The sequence below is a fragment of the Aulostomus chinensis genome, chromosome 17 (assembly GCF_037954235.1).
Source record: "Aulostomus chinensis isolate RoL2024-O1b breed Wild chromosome 17, RoL_Achi_v1.0, whole genome shotgun sequence".
Taxonomy (NCBI): Eukaryota; Metazoa; Chordata; class Actinopteri; order Syngnathiformes; family Aulostomidae; genus Aulostomus; species Aulostomus chinensis.
Genome location: NC_141336.1, coordinates 18,682,496 through 18,697,411, shown reverse-complemented (window position 1 = coordinate 18,697,411; position 14,916 = coordinate 18,682,496). Strand labels below are relative to the sequence as shown.

Sequence of the window (14,916 nt, the reverse complement as noted above, 5' to 3'; positions counted from 1 at the left end):
TACACTAATATAGCATACTGTTAGTAGTATCCATCAAGCACTATTTTCCCGTGGGCTTATTGAAAACCTTCCAGAAATATATGTTGTCTCTCAGGAAATGAACCACATAGCTCTCCTGACATTATGGAATCCATTCTGATTACCCTCACAAATTGTTATTTCATTGTATCCCCTCGCCCACTGAATCAGCAGCATACATTATTCATACATATATGGGAGCATGATAACGAATGTTACAAACAGGAACTGTGTGATGATCAAATACGATGAATTGAACATGAGCAGCTGTGACCTTGTTCAGGTTTTTGTAGTCCCGTACAAAGAAATATTTGAATTCATATGCTTTAAAGCAAGCCTTTAAATTATTCCAGGCTGTGGAGCATATAGAATAGTAATTCATGAACAAACCTATAAACATGCCCCCACTACACCTCTACCAGCCTGGTGTCACTCATACATATTTACTCACACATCCCAGCAAATACTTCTATTTTATGACACCAGCATGTCTGTGTGTGCGTATGAATCTGTAGGCTTCCAGAGAAGACGTCTTATCCCGGCACCCCTTCCTGACACTTCGTCTCTGGGGAAGAAGGTGGGCACAGCAGGCCAGTGGGTGGACTTACCCCCGATGTCTGGACCCCTGAAGGAGCCTTTTGAGATCAAGGTGTATGAGATTGATGACGTGGAACGGCTCCAGAGACGCCGTCAGGAAGAAACCGCAGAGGTGAGCAAAGGGGCATTCTTGACGTGTTCTACATGCTGGGTATGGATCGTGTACTGTCTGGGTCAAGGTCTTATGAATCCCACTTGTTAAGCCTCACCCAGTATTTTGCATCTGCGACAAGTTGTGGGAATGTCTTCTCTCACTTCTTCCCAGTTTCTTTTTAAAGAACAAGACAGTAATATTATGTCTCAGACGTCTGACCTTCAGTCAGCTCAGAGGCAAATCCCAGAGCTAAAACGTCTGTCGAGATTCCCCGGGCTTGGTATTTTGGCTTCTTAGGAATGTCAAGAGTTCAGGAGGCAATTACGGTCCAGGGTTAATTGGTATGGATACAGTATGAGTGACGACTCAATTTACCGTTGATGATGCCGGTGGTGATGTAGGGGTTGTGAGACTGAAAAGATGCGAGGAATGGTTCGGATTAGGGAATGTGTGATTGAACACGAGAGCACCAACACCATCCCAAATCAGCTCACCAGAAGCCCTCATCCTCAGCTGCCTGGCTGCTTTTTATAGCTCCTCTACTGCAGATCATTAACTGCTCCGACAAGTTCAGCAGCGCCTGAAAGGGATTTGTTAAGAGAACTTATTAAATCAGCTGGATAGTCGTTTGATTTACTTCCAATTAGAGAAAAAAGTCTGTCAGAAGACAAGAAATTAATCGCTTTTATTTTTTTTCCAGGCGGTTTTGAGCTTTGTGCAGGGTCATCAGTAACTTGAGTTTATTATGTGCATAGTCACCGTCCTGTCTATATCTATCCATCTATATAGAGAGATTATGTTATCATATATTTTTGATAACACAATATTCCATTGTAACTTCTTTTGTTTTATTTTTCCCCTCAACCCTTCCATTAGCAACCATTCCAGGATGTTGACAAGGTGAGCAGTTGAAGTTTTACTTCTAAGTTGTTTTTCAACTGATTGCATTACCATAATCATAATTAAATGCACTTTAAATGACAGAATTTCTGGGGGAATTTATATCACAAAGCTCTTTAAAAAAAAATTCCACACAATCAGCTCCAGAATCTTAGAGTAATTGCTTTTACATTTTGGTTTGATTGTATTTAAATGTGATTTTATCCACTTTTCTCTATTGAGCTGCTCCGTCAACATGTGGATGCTGTATTCAAGTGCCTCTTTTGTTACTCTCAGGGCTTGCTGTATTTTAACAGTAAGTTGAAAATGTTGGAGAGAAGGCAACAGCAAGTGAAGGAACTGAAGGCAAAGCACGAGGTTTTGTTGGAGGAGTTGGAGGACACCAAGGCGCGGCTGATGATGGATCCCAGCAAGTGGTCAGGAGAGTGTGAGTTACTTCTTCTCTGTGTCCAGTTTTTAACGCGTGACGAGTGACAGCCATCTGACAAACTGTTGTTGCTTTCTTTTTCTTTTTTTTTCAACAGTTGAGGTAGACAGGAATTTGGATAAAGAGTCTCCGGAGTACCTGGAGGTCTTGGCACAGGTCACAGAGGATCTGGAATTCTGTGTCAACCTATGCAAGTCCCGTGTCATGATGGTGACCTGCTTTGACATCAGCATGCCAACATCTGGCCAGCAGGAGGGATTGCGTGAAGTCGAAGTCTGAGGACAAAAGAAAGTCGGGATGTGGAGAAACGAGGAAGTGAGGAAAAAAACAAAACGAAGGAAAATGAAATGTAGCAGCCAGTTGATAGAAATTACTGGAGTGAAGAACAAACAAGCAAGCGATGAGAAGAGAAGATGAGAAGGGAAGAGAAGAGAAGAGAATAGAAGCGAGAGGATCTGCATGGAAATAAGAAATCTTAACCACCTAGCTACAGTGCCTCATTGTCCAGGACAGATAAATGAAACATGAGCACAAACGCTGTTGCCTTTAGGGCACAGCAGTGGCCATCACTTACTCAAGAGTCAATGAACAACACCTGGAAGTGCCTTTTTTTATTGTTTTAAGTCATTATTTTTCATACGGTGCAGGTATCTTAAGCATACCTAAGTAAACCCTGAACATATTGCTTTTAAGAAAAATATTTTATATTGCATTGTAAAGTGTATTTATATGATTATTTGATCTGTGTGTGTGTGTGTGTGTGTGTGTATAAATATCCTTCGAAGGGAAAAAAAATAAAGGGGAAAAAATGAAAAGCAATAAGCTAATGTTATTGCGCTCCCAGACTTTGCCTTTTTCTCTTGTTTCAAACCTCAGTCAGCATTTTTATTCATGTCCATTCAACCTCTTGCGCCTTATTTTAACTCTCTGGTTCTGTAGTTTTTCTAGATTTTCAAACTGGACTTTTCTCATCAAGGACTGCATTTGCTGTTGTCACTCTTCTCCTGCCAGCTGGCCCGTGAACGCTCGTAGGGTTGAGTGGATGTTTTTTTTCTTCCCTCCTGTTGCCTTGATCAAAATGGGTCTCGGTGGATGCACTAAGGTAGAGCGGCAGTTTTATTAGTGGACGGAGAGCCGATTCAAGCTGTTCTCGATCGTGTTGATCTCACTGTAAATGAGAGATTACGCCAAAAACATATCAATCAGAAGGGCCACTGTGATGGATAGATTACTGTTGATTCAGCCATTCTCTCCGGTGCCTCAACATGCATGTACATGTAACCCTGAGAGACAGAACTTTCCCGACACTAGCATGCAAGAATAGCCTGATGAATACTTACATGAACCCATTCTCTCCCTATAATGGGTCTGAGCTGGCTGATAACTATACAGTGTCCTACAAAAGGGGCATAGATAAGATACCACAAGTCTCTTCTACAGTTTTCATACCAAGCCTCGGCTCTATGCATTCCAATACTTTTACTGCAACTACTCTAAGAACCTCATTACTGACTTAGGGCCTCTCGACTACTTCCTTTTTTTTTTCCCATGTAGGCAAATTAATAAGTGTCATATAACTGCAGAATTGCTAGTTTCCCATGAAATAATACAGCGAGTAAGAGCAAATGACGTCGTGACATTGTTTAGCAAAGTCAATCATGTTATCGGCTCTTTGCAGCTGTCAGAATGTTTGTTACAAATGGCCGACACAAAGATGATCAGTGAAAACGATTGTTGAGAAAAACAAACGGGCTTTGTTGCATTTTGGTGTGTTTGATTTCTATATCTGTGACAAATATGAATTTGTTTACTTTCTTTGACAAAGATGTACTCTCTCAGGCCCTTTCTGAAGATGCTGCATGATATTTTTTAATCATTTTTACGAATGATTTCTACTCCATTTTTACCATTCTAATTTTTTACAATAACTTCAGTTTTCACTAATGTGAGGTTATAGGCTCATAAACTATTACCAAACCAAGACCTTTTTTCCAAGAATTTATTATATGTAAGGTCATGTTTCATATCAAAACTCATATTTTTTCGAATATCTTTGTTTTTTTGTATAGGATTTTCGAAACCCTGTGTATAAATGTATGATACGGCAGCTTGTGTTTTACTTTTACAGTACCTGTGAATAAAATGTTCCTTCTTACTGATCCAGACTTGTTTCTACACCGTTCACTTAATGTTATTTTCCACATTGTGGCAAAAGATATCAACATCCCTTTAAAATAAGTTTTGCTGTCAATTATTTTTGCTGAATAACTCAATTTTTAAAGACAGTTTATCAAAGGAAACCTGCATTAACAGATTTTGTTTTTGTAACATGGAAACAAGAGAAACACCTTTTTTAGGGGAAGTTTACTGCACTTAGTCACTTCCAATCTAAAACCTGGGAAATCCATAGTGAATAAGGGGGTGCCATTAATAATAAAATAATGATAAATAATGCCACTTAAAAGAAGTAGGCGACAGATGTAATAAATTTAATAAATATTTACCGAAGAGCCCAATGTCTGACTCTGAACATGGCCGTGAAGGCGACAAACGCCGGCAACAGTTGGGCGTGGCTTCTGATTAGGCTTAATTGGTTCCTGCGCAGGTACACTTCATGACATTTCATTTCTTTTTCAGCAGTTAAGTTGAAACAGCGTGTTTGTGGGTTATTCGGAGAAGCTGGACGACGTTAATTCAGTGTAACGAAGTCCTTCCTCACCGGCCACCGGCATGAGGATTCCTTGTTGCACCGGGGACAAGAGAAGAAATGTCAAAACGGAAAATTCAACACACACACAAAAAAGCCTCCAGCTGTAGCGCTCCTCCAAAAGTAAGTCGGAGTAGTTATCTGGTAATGCTGAGGTGAAGCTTGTTCCCTATCAGTAAAATTAACCCGGGAACTAGTTTGGGCTGCGCACTCCACACAGTTTGAGCACATTCATGTGAGCATTGTAATATTTGATGGCTTTAGACAAACTGCCCTGCTGTTTGGCCTCGATTTTCTCTCTGAAAGTCTTGAAACACATAAATGGTTGAAAGTTGTTTTATTTTTTTTTCACCGCCAAACAACCTCTCACCATTAACCTTTTTTTTTTTGGTGCGACATGTGGAAGAAAAGCAGCTGTGTGACGTTTAAGGCTGAATTATATTACTATTGATCATTTGGACAGATACGACAAGATGAGTCCTAATTTTAGTTGTTTGTGGCGCCGTAGTTCTTCATCTCAGCTCCCATGTTTAGGATATTAATTTACTTGGACGTATATTAATTTTTATCATATTTTGTTTCATAGTGTAGCCTTGGGGGATTTTCTTTTAAATTTTTTTTTTTTTTTTTTTTTTTTTTTTGTCATGATGAAGGAAATGATAAAAGAAAGCCGGGGTCCAGAGTGATTAATTATTTCCTGGATCAAGTGAACCCTCCACTCAGTGTGACTCAAGATGTCCCTGTGAGTAATACACTTTAGATGCGTGGCTGCATCCAGCTTGACACTGAACCACGCTGTGCAATAAAATCTGCTCCCCTCCCACTTAATTCTGTTTTGATCAAAAGCATGAGAATCTCATTTGGCTGACTGGCAGAGACCAGCGGGGTCACTTTGTTTCAAAGCAATTATTTGGGTGATTATATTGCTCCTAGGGTGCAGTTCTGACACCTAGTGAAGACCGTGGTGCCCAATGTGCAGGAGAGTCGGATCCAGTGTGACGCTGCAGGACGCTTAACGTGTGAAATGTACAGAACTGGACTCTGTAAAATGGCTCTCGGTCATTCTCCAGCCTGTAGAGACTTGGCAAACAGTGAAAGCCTTTGACAAATCACTCACTGTCAGCTCAGACTGTACGTTGTAGGAAGTCCGTGTCTGAGTGAAAACAGTTGGCCGGGGCTGCTGTAGACGCCTGATGGCTGCAGAGTCTGTGCGGAGCACACAGTCAGGCCTGTGTATCCCAGCCCACATGGCCGCGGGGCTCTCATCATTAGCGTAGAGTTGGGTGTTGTGTGAGAACAGAAATGAGTTCACTGAAGAGTCAGGAGTCAAAACACACACACACACACACACACACTCTTCCTCCTCCTTCTTTACCCCAACCCATCAGTGACCCTACGCTGGAACTCTCCGCTGTCAGAGAGTTTATATCCAAAAGCAACCCTAGTCTCCTTTTCTCAGCGCATTTGATATCTCCCGCTTTTCTTCACGTCTTAAGTCTTTGTTTCCATTATCTCCTCGTTACATTCTGCCGTCTTTTGTGTTGTTGTGGATTCTCCTGTCAAACTGACTCAGAGCATTTTTCTACTTTAGTCCCTTTTTCCCCTTTGACACTCGAAAGATTTCTAAATCCCACAAATGCCAGTCCAAATCTCACTGCAGCGTTTTTGTTTTTCACACTTTCCTCATTTTACATGCTCTTATATCCTCCAGTCAGACTGAGGGTTGATACTTTTAGATGAATTAAAAGAAGAATAGGGTTTACAAACTCTGTAAATTCTCCTCTCCTCCCATGTTGGGCTGCGTGCGTTTGCCTTAGGCATTGTTAGTGCTAGTGGTTGGATTTACAGCTCTGCAGTCCCACAGATTGGTTGGGCGAAGCCAAGCTTGCTCTTTGAAGAAGACCCATAAAGCTGACCAAATGCTGCCACTTATTCTCAGTAATTAAAACAAGCTGGCGTGGAGGAAAGTCCTTAAATTATCAGAGGCAGGGCAAGATGTTAGCCTCACACATAGTCTCCCAGCCTGCGTGGTTGGTGCTGCAGGGGGGTCGTAACTATTGACATCTCCATCCCCAAAACAGATTGCATGCGAGAGGAGTTATATGCCAAGACAGAAACCTTTTTAAGAGGTCCTGAAGCCACAAAACACAGTATGTTGTGTAAATCCTGGTTGGGTGGCCATAGTAGTCCAACAACATGCCACTAGGCTTAGATAACGCTGCAGGAAGTAAATCAAAGCGAAGCAATCCATAACGTGAAAGCGAATTAATTAACCTTTTTAGAGACAACTTAAAATGATCACCGAAGATTTAACCTTGTTTACCATGTAATTTAGCAAGCAGTGGAGGCAGCAGAGGATTCGCGGGAAATGGCGAGCATGTCTAACGTGATTAATAATGATACATGATGCGTATTGTAATGTGAATCATCTCCTTTGTCTTAGTATTCTCACTGAACTCTCGTGGCCGTCCTCCAGCCTGTCTAATTTAGACAATAATGAGAAGCAGGATGCGGGTCAAGAGTTCAAACGGCCGGTTGTCTGTCGACCTGCGAGCTGGCATGATAATCAGTAGGGATGCACCATATGGATTTTCCTTCAGCCCGTAGATAACTGATAATCTCCCATTTTTCTGTTCTAAAAAGAAGTCTTGTTCCCGCGGAGCGTGCAGTACCGTCTTTTTACTGTCAAAGTCCTCATGTTGGCACTGAGCCGTCAAGCTAAGCATGCTCCCCGGACTAGCATCCTAAAACTCACACACTCGAGTGCCATGAATTCAGTGATGATGTCATGAACGTCTTTAACCTCTCAGCTCTCTAGCAGACTTCAATTTCCTGTTGTAGCCAATGCTACCCTGCTTTTGTGCCCTCACGCTAGCTGCTAATGCTTCATTTTCCTGCGATATTCCATCACTGAAATAATTCTCGCTGGTTGAGGAAAGTGGAATCAAGTCGTGAATTTTACTGGGAACCTCACAACACGACAGACAGTCAAATGCTGTTTTGTGCTGTTGCAGTAATCCAAAAGAGAAAATTCCCTTTATCACGTTTGATATTATTCCACCCTGCAGGTGATGGCGATACATGGGCGTCCTCTGGATTATGATGTGATGCTGAGAAAACAAGTCAAGATGTGGATGTTTTTGCAGCTGTGAACGCCTCCACGTTTAAGGTTTCTGTCATTTTCTCATCACTACGATTATTCATGCAGCGTTTGGTCACTACCTGATTCACTGACCTTGTCAAAGAAAGATGAGCAGAACCGTTTGCCGTGACCTTGTTTTATCCGCGGTCTTCTGGGTCTAGATTGTAGGTAGCACTAATTTACATCAAGGCTTTAAACTGCTTTGAGAATACTGATGTGTGATGTTAATAAACAATGAATATTCATGATTTTTTATTTATTGAAAATGTTCTACACAATTGAGCAGGAAAAAATGAGGTAAAGTCCTTGATTGCATCAGTTGTTGGCACACTACAATCAGGTTAATTGCTTGGTGTTCTTCTCGGAAAGTGTTTTTTTTTTTTTTTCTTCCTTCAGCTCTTTTAAAGTTCAGCAAATGGCTCACATTATTCCCGGAAAAGAAGGTAAATAATTTTGCTCTGAGCGTAGAGAAACTGAATAGGCAGCAATTCCATCAGGTTGAGCTCTCAACAGATGGGCAGGCGTGAGGAAAAAGACCTTTTTAATTAGTCTATGTGAAGAGGTTCCTTCATCACGGCAATCCCCCCTTCACATTTAAGTTTCAGCGGCCACCATGCAGGTTCTTAGCTGGCTCCCAGCAGCAACCATCTGGTGGGCAGCAGAACTGTGGCTACGGGGCGGCTCTCCTCTCCACTGAGCCGACACACAGCCCCAGGAAGAGAGAGGCTGGTGCAGGAGAAGGTCTTAACACTGGTTCAGGAGAGCACGGGTCAGACTAACAAAGCCTAGGTCACAGTTGGTCTGCTGAGGGTTAAAATGAATGAATAGAGTCGGTGTGTTTCTAGCACAGGTGTTTAAAAAAAAAAAAAAAGAAAAAGAAAAGGTTCCCTGGAACTTTTTTAAAGGAGAATTATATTTTGAAAAATTTAAACCCCTTTCTTGAGCGCTCCTTCATCTGCTTGTAAAGTGAGTCCTCATTAGTAAAATTCTTTGTGTATTTTAACTCTTGAAAACAGGGGTGCACATGCTAGTGTTGTAACTTGTTCCAGCTGCTATTCAGTATCCACCGATGTCGACATTCTCATTTTGTACATGCTGAAAAATACATGTAAGCATTTTGAATTTGAAAAAGGAATGTGTTTTATCACCACATCATATTGGAAAGCCCTTCAATTATCTCGTCTCAGTCACCGTTGATGAAGAGCAAAACTGATGTTGGACTTTTTTCCTTTTACTGTGTCGGTATCTGCCGATACGATGGTGCGGCGATACTGTGGAGCTTTTCATTCAGAAAGGTTTCCATCTTCAGACTGAGTTCTCTTGAGAAGTGTGAAACATGTTCATCAGCAGATTGACGAGCACCCTCGTTCTGTGCGCATATTTCACTATGATTCACAAGCCTTTCCTCTGACGTGCTATCGCGTTTGGTGCCAAGTTATGTACAACCTTGAATTGCATGAAGGTTGTAGATGAAGTCTAAGGCTAATATGATTTCAGGTCTGTGTTGTTGCGGTTGAAGATGATCTGGGTTCCCTGAACTCCTACGTGTTGCTCCTCTGCACCAGGATGAGTCTCACTCAGGCTGCTGCAGCATGTCTGAGAATGAACTCGCTGTTTGGAAAAACTGTTATTTCTGCAAACAACTCTCAAAGTCTGTCTAAAAGGAAATGTCGTAGTTCTCAGCGTGCTTGCTCTGGAACAGCTGTGCAACTAATTGATAAAAAGATCAAGAACTGCCTTTGTTTAATGTGATATAATTGAATTACACGGATATAACAATTATGGAGTGATTTGATTCGGTGTTAAAGATGAAGGATGTGACACTAAATGACAGTTTGAACTTGATGAGACCTTTTATGCTCATCTCCAGCTGTATGTAATTTTTCGGGATTCTGGGACTTTGCTAAAAATATTTTTTTGGACTATGACTCTCGCAAAGCTAATCTTACAGCAGTTTATTTCTCCTCTTGGTTCATCCGTAGTCGCTGCTTCAGCTCCCTCTAAAATCCTACTTTATTCTGATTGGCTAATTTCCAGAAGCCTGCTGAGGGGCAGCATTCCTGTACATCACGACATGATGTAAGCAAGGCAACTTTTATTTGTGTCACACTTTTCATGCGCACGACCACCCAAACTGCTTCACAAAGCAATAGAAAGCATAATACGATGAAACGATTGAGAAAGTCGACACCTAGAACATGCAGTGCAATCAGCAGTCAGTTGTACGAAATCTGGTGTTTAATTTTACCTCCTTGTTTTTCAACAGTTAAATATAATTACACTGCTGTAATAGACCAATCAGACGAAGCCGCTCCATCATGCCTCTGTGTGCCCCTCGCTCACCTCTTTCTGCTAGCGGTGCAGTTTTCATTTACACATGCAGATGATGATGATGATGACTATAACGACGAGGTGTTTTTCCTTCCTCAGACAATGAGTAGAATGCACTCAGTGCATCATATTAGCCCCGCGCCCTCCCCCCCCTCCCCAATTTCCAGTTAACAGTGAGACACAGTGCATTGTCTAATCAGACAGTCTCACATGCTCCATGGTGGTGACAGCCCAAATACTGCCTTTGTGTTCCCTCTCTGCCTCCAGATTCAGGCTTGATTGCTGCGGGTTGCTGACAGGAGGCTGTCAGTATAGTTGTGATGTCTGAAGTGGAATATATGCAAGTGAAGAGGTTAATTACACAACATTTAAGCCCCTTCTTTGTCGTACCATTCACACTGGAGCCAATCACATCCGAGGCGCTCGCTAATCAAACGTAGGCTGGCAGCTCTGCACCGTGGCAACAGTTGCTGTGATGGCGGCTTGTCTGGCGGGGAGCGTACATCCTGCTGTTTGCCTGTTTGAGTTAGTTGGCAGGTTGGTACAACCCCCCCCCCCCCCCCCGAACTTTTTGGTGCTATTCATTCTTAGCCAAAATAGGTGGAGAATTAATGTGTTCTCTGAATGAGCAACGGACTGGATGATTCTCACTCGTGTCTGATTTGTGCTTCTTTGAAGCTGGCAATCATGTCAAAACACAAACCGTGTGTCTTCTGGCCAGACGGGAGCATCTGATACATGGAACTGCATCGCATAAATCCATTATGTGTAATGTTTTGTTTATGTGTGTGATTTTTGACCCATGCCCATGTTTTCTTGTTTGACTGCATATGTGAAATCAGAAACCGTGAAACATACCAAGGTTCAGTTTCAGCAGCAGTCTTTGAAAGTGGTGACAAGACGTGATGTTCTCGCTCGCCTCACGTGCCGACACTTGAACATGAAGACCCTCGTCCACAGGGCGGAGCTCATAGTTGCCGCAGATGGCTCCATGTCAACAGTGGCTGGGCTGCTGGCTGGGCTCTCAACTGCAGCTTTCATCTGGCTCCTTCTGAAGTATGAGCCCCTTTGACCTCTCAGTGACACGTTCACCTCTCACACCCTGATGATGGGACCCCTCAGCACGGCCCAACAGAGAGGCTTGTAGATGAGACTGGTGCAGACTTGAATTTATAATTAATTGTGTAGAGAATTATCAGAGGGAAAGAAAATATTTCCATGCCACAGGATAAACTTGCCCCCGCTAATTACTCACTTTGAGACCACCAGATGTAACCTCTCCACTCAAATTAGTGTGAGGCCATAAGATGCAACTCAATTTGGTTATTTTGAAGCTTTAACATATCTGTTCTCAACTTAATCATTGAGAGGGCACAACATATAACTCATTACCACAAATTGAGCAAGCATAAGAACAAGTTAAAATATCTTGTGCCTCAAAATTATTTAATTGACTGAATGAATTTTAGCCTCAGATTGTGCAGATATGCTAGTTTTTCCAAGGAGCTAACAAATTGAGAGGGAGTTTTTCTAATAATTAAATAAAGGGAACAGGTTATAGCTTGAGGCCTAAAATATTTTACTTTCACTCCATAGCTACAAAATGTATTTTCTTGATATATGGCCACTCCAGGGCTCTGGAGTTGTCCACTTGAAGTAGTGTGCTTCAGTCTTTCCACCATATTTGCATGTGAGTCGTAAAAGTCTGTGTATGCGGTTTTGTAGTACAGGAGGCAACTGTTAATTATTTTCGCAGCTATATTGCTCCGTGGAGTCCCATATGGAAGATGGAACAGTTATGCAGATTCCCAAAGGTGCTAAAATCAGGGACAAGTAATCAACCTGTTTTTATGATGGGTGCCATAGAATCAAGGCAGTCTTTGTGGTTAGGTGTCGTATGGGTTTTATCTTTCGCCATGGTACAGGAAGGTTATGACTGTAGCCCTTGTTGCTACAGTAATGACATTGAATGGAAAAGCCTGTGCGGAAGGAGTCTGTCTTTGACAATGCTCGGCCTCTTCTTTTTGAGAAGGAAGCAACAAGACATTGTTCAAAACAGCAGCAGAGAGATTATTTCTGCTGCCAATTTCCCCAAGGTGATGTTCATTGTGTTTTACTATATGTTGTTCCATAGCAACAGAGATGAAATGGTTTTATTGATTTGCTCCGGAGCAAATTAGGCCTCACTCGGGAGTATCCATGCAGTTCTCTCTGCTCTGCCTTCATGGAGCTATGAGCAGCCTTCAACAGATATTTCTTCCTTCTCTTTAATTACCAGCGGTTACCTGAACGGCGTGGCCCACCGCTAGCTGCCCTCGTAATTAGCTGTCAGCTGTTTTAAGCCACAGCTCATTGATTAGGTCATGATTGCTAATAGGACGTGAAATCCTGCTGCCTTCTCTATTGATATGGACGACAGTGAATGCCGGTTTTAAATTGGCGGCAGACTTCTAAGTTAAGTACCTGAATAGGAAAATGCACAATAGAAGTGTTTTATAGTCGTGTTGGAGTTAAGCAAAATTTTCCCTTTAAGTTCATTCATTTTGAGACCGATTAATCTTCTGTTCTGATAACGAGATGTTTGCCTTCGATTATACTGACAGGCTGGTTGTGATTATGGATTGATTTGATGAGTGGGCCCTCGTACCCCCTGCACATGTGGCACGGTGCAGGGAAGGAGAATTACATTTTGGGGCTTTTATTTTGTTGTTGTTTTTTGTTTACATGGACTTGAACATGTAAACAGTTACCGTGAATGAAAACTGTGGCGTTTCTTTGTTTGCATTAAGGAGGGTTGTTTTGTGATGGGGGAGCAGTTTCTAGAGGAAAGTTTTTCAGCTGCTTTTTAAAATTTTAAGCGTTGAATAAACGGGATGCTTGTGGGCAGCTTCGAAAATGTGTCTGGTAGTACACTCAGAATCCAAAGTGGATGCTGAGCAAATGTTGGACTCCGTCTCATAATGAAAAAATGTTCACTTATAATAATGTTTTAAATGAGATTTTTGCAGGATTCAAATAACTGAGTTTTGCAGTTGCACGTGAAATATCCAGATCCCAGCCTGTTGTTTTGGTTCACGCGCCATCATTGATCCAGGAGAATGTGACTGGTCTGGGTGAACAGGTGGGCCCGTGCCTACAGGCATGTGAACTCAAGGCCTCCGCAGCTCCGCTATCCAGACTTTGTGCTCGAGAGACTTTTGGCTGACGTGCAGCAGTCCCTCCTCCTCTTTTCCATCTCCGCGGCTCCCCGAACGCAGTTGTTCATGAATATGGATGGCAGGCAATGCTCCCTGGCATCATTAACGTGCCACAAGCCCATATAAATCACATCACCATAAAACCTCCAAATGCTCTGATAAAGAAGGCAACAGGATAACAACTGGCAGAAGTCAGGAAGACAAACACTTCTGGAGAAGAGGAACTCACTGCAGGTTGTTGCTGGCTAGCTGCTTGTTCTGCACTTTGATTGGATCAGTCATAACGCTGCAGGTGTGTTAACAGCTTATAGTGGCTCGTGTGACAGGAGTGGATGCAGTTACCGGCGCATGCAGTTTATCTTGATATCCTGACAGGTGCTCATTCACCGCTGCAGGAAACCCGAACAGAAACCTGTCTTTCCTCAAGATCAGTCAGATTAAAGGATGGGTGGACATGTTAAACTCTTAGTATCCACTGTTGCTGAAAATGTTGAGCATATAGTTAAGTGTAAAACCAGATTATGTCAAACAAAAATATAAAAACTAACATATATTTGTAAGGGTGGTTGAAACATTTCTTTATTCAGCTTCTGCTGATGAGAATTATGAAACTTCAACCTCACCCTCTTTCTCTGATGAAAGATGGAAAAAGTGTTGCACAATGTTTTGTGACACAATCTACAAAGGGTTTTTGTGGGTTTGTTGCTATGTTACAAACACCAGCAGCGTGACAAGGCGCCGCGCTCACTCTGCACTGACGGCTCAGCTCTCGACATGTGGTGTTTTTCCGGTCACAAGAGTGAAAAGGAAAAGGTGGTAAAATGCCACACTCATTACTGCAACTCTCTCCTAAGCTGTCTAGTCCCGGTGGCCAACCAATCGAAAAGCGTTTTGTTATGAACAGATGCCGATCTCTGGGCCATCAGTCTTTATTTCATCCAGAGTTTGAACCAGTAGTAGTAGTACTCTATTCACTCTATCTTGAGCCAACATTTTACAATGTTACCTCACCAGGAAAGTTTAATTTTCTTTTTCTTGTATTTTTAGTTTTATGCTAATGGAGACTGATGGTTAACTAAAACAGAACAGAGTTTGTAAAGTGCCATTTTTGGCAAATGCATCATCTGGTGCAGCCCACGTCTTCTCTATCCAGCCATATGCCAAGTAATCTGCCAACAGTTTGATTTAAGCTGAAAACAAACAAGTAGATTTTGAGGCGCGCTGAACCCCAAGTGTGATACACTGAGGAGAATTTGGCACAGAGTAGTTTCGCAGGTTACAAGTTAATCAACTAATCCAGTGAATAAGATAATTTCACAACCGTGATTCATCCAACACGTATCGCTTGGGTCACTACAGATGCATTTTAATAGCCAGGAATTCACAGCATAGACGTAATGGGCCACATTTTCCAGCACGATGCAGTTCAGACACTTGGTTTGACCGAGTCCCGTTTTGAAAGAGTTGTAAGACTTTGCCTTGGAGGAATATAAACTGTGTGCA

At 42.2% G+C, this 14,916-nt stretch overlaps 2 protein-coding genes across 7 annotated transcripts in view; both read left to right on the top strand.

Moving 5' to 3' along the window:
• kif26ab (kinesin family member 26Ab) overlaps positions 1-4,167 on the top strand; it is a 68,695-nt gene extending 64,528 nt beyond the window's left edge. For all 3 annotated transcript variants that reach the window (XM_086182755.1, XM_086182753.1, XM_086182754.1), the window contains 4 exons: positions 534-727; positions 1,586-1,609; positions 1,886-2,036; positions 2,134-4,167. In XM_086182755.1, coding sequence (XP_086038881.1) covers positions 534-727; positions 1,586-1,609; positions 1,886-2,036; positions 2,134-2,315 — 551 coding nt within the window. In that variant the 3' untranslated portion in view covers positions 2,316-4,167. The remainder of the gene's footprint in view (positions 1-533; positions 728-1,585; positions 1,610-1,885; positions 2,037-2,133) is intronic.
• Positions 4,168-4,647: 480 nt separating this feature from the next.
• c17h14orf180 (chromosome 17 C14orf180 homolog) overlaps positions 4,648-14,916 on the top strand; it is a 152,247-nt gene continuing 141,978 nt past the window's right edge. The window contains exons 1-3 of one of the 4 annotated variants that reach the window (XM_086182786.1): positions 4,648-4,866; positions 5,397-5,485; positions 7,812-7,912. The gene's annotated coding sequence lies outside the window, so the exon portion shown is untranslated. The remainder of the gene's footprint in view (positions 4,867-5,396; positions 5,486-7,811; positions 7,913-14,916) is intronic. The other 3 variants (XM_086182785.1, XM_086182790.1, XM_086182787.1) reach the window with 3 other exon arrangements.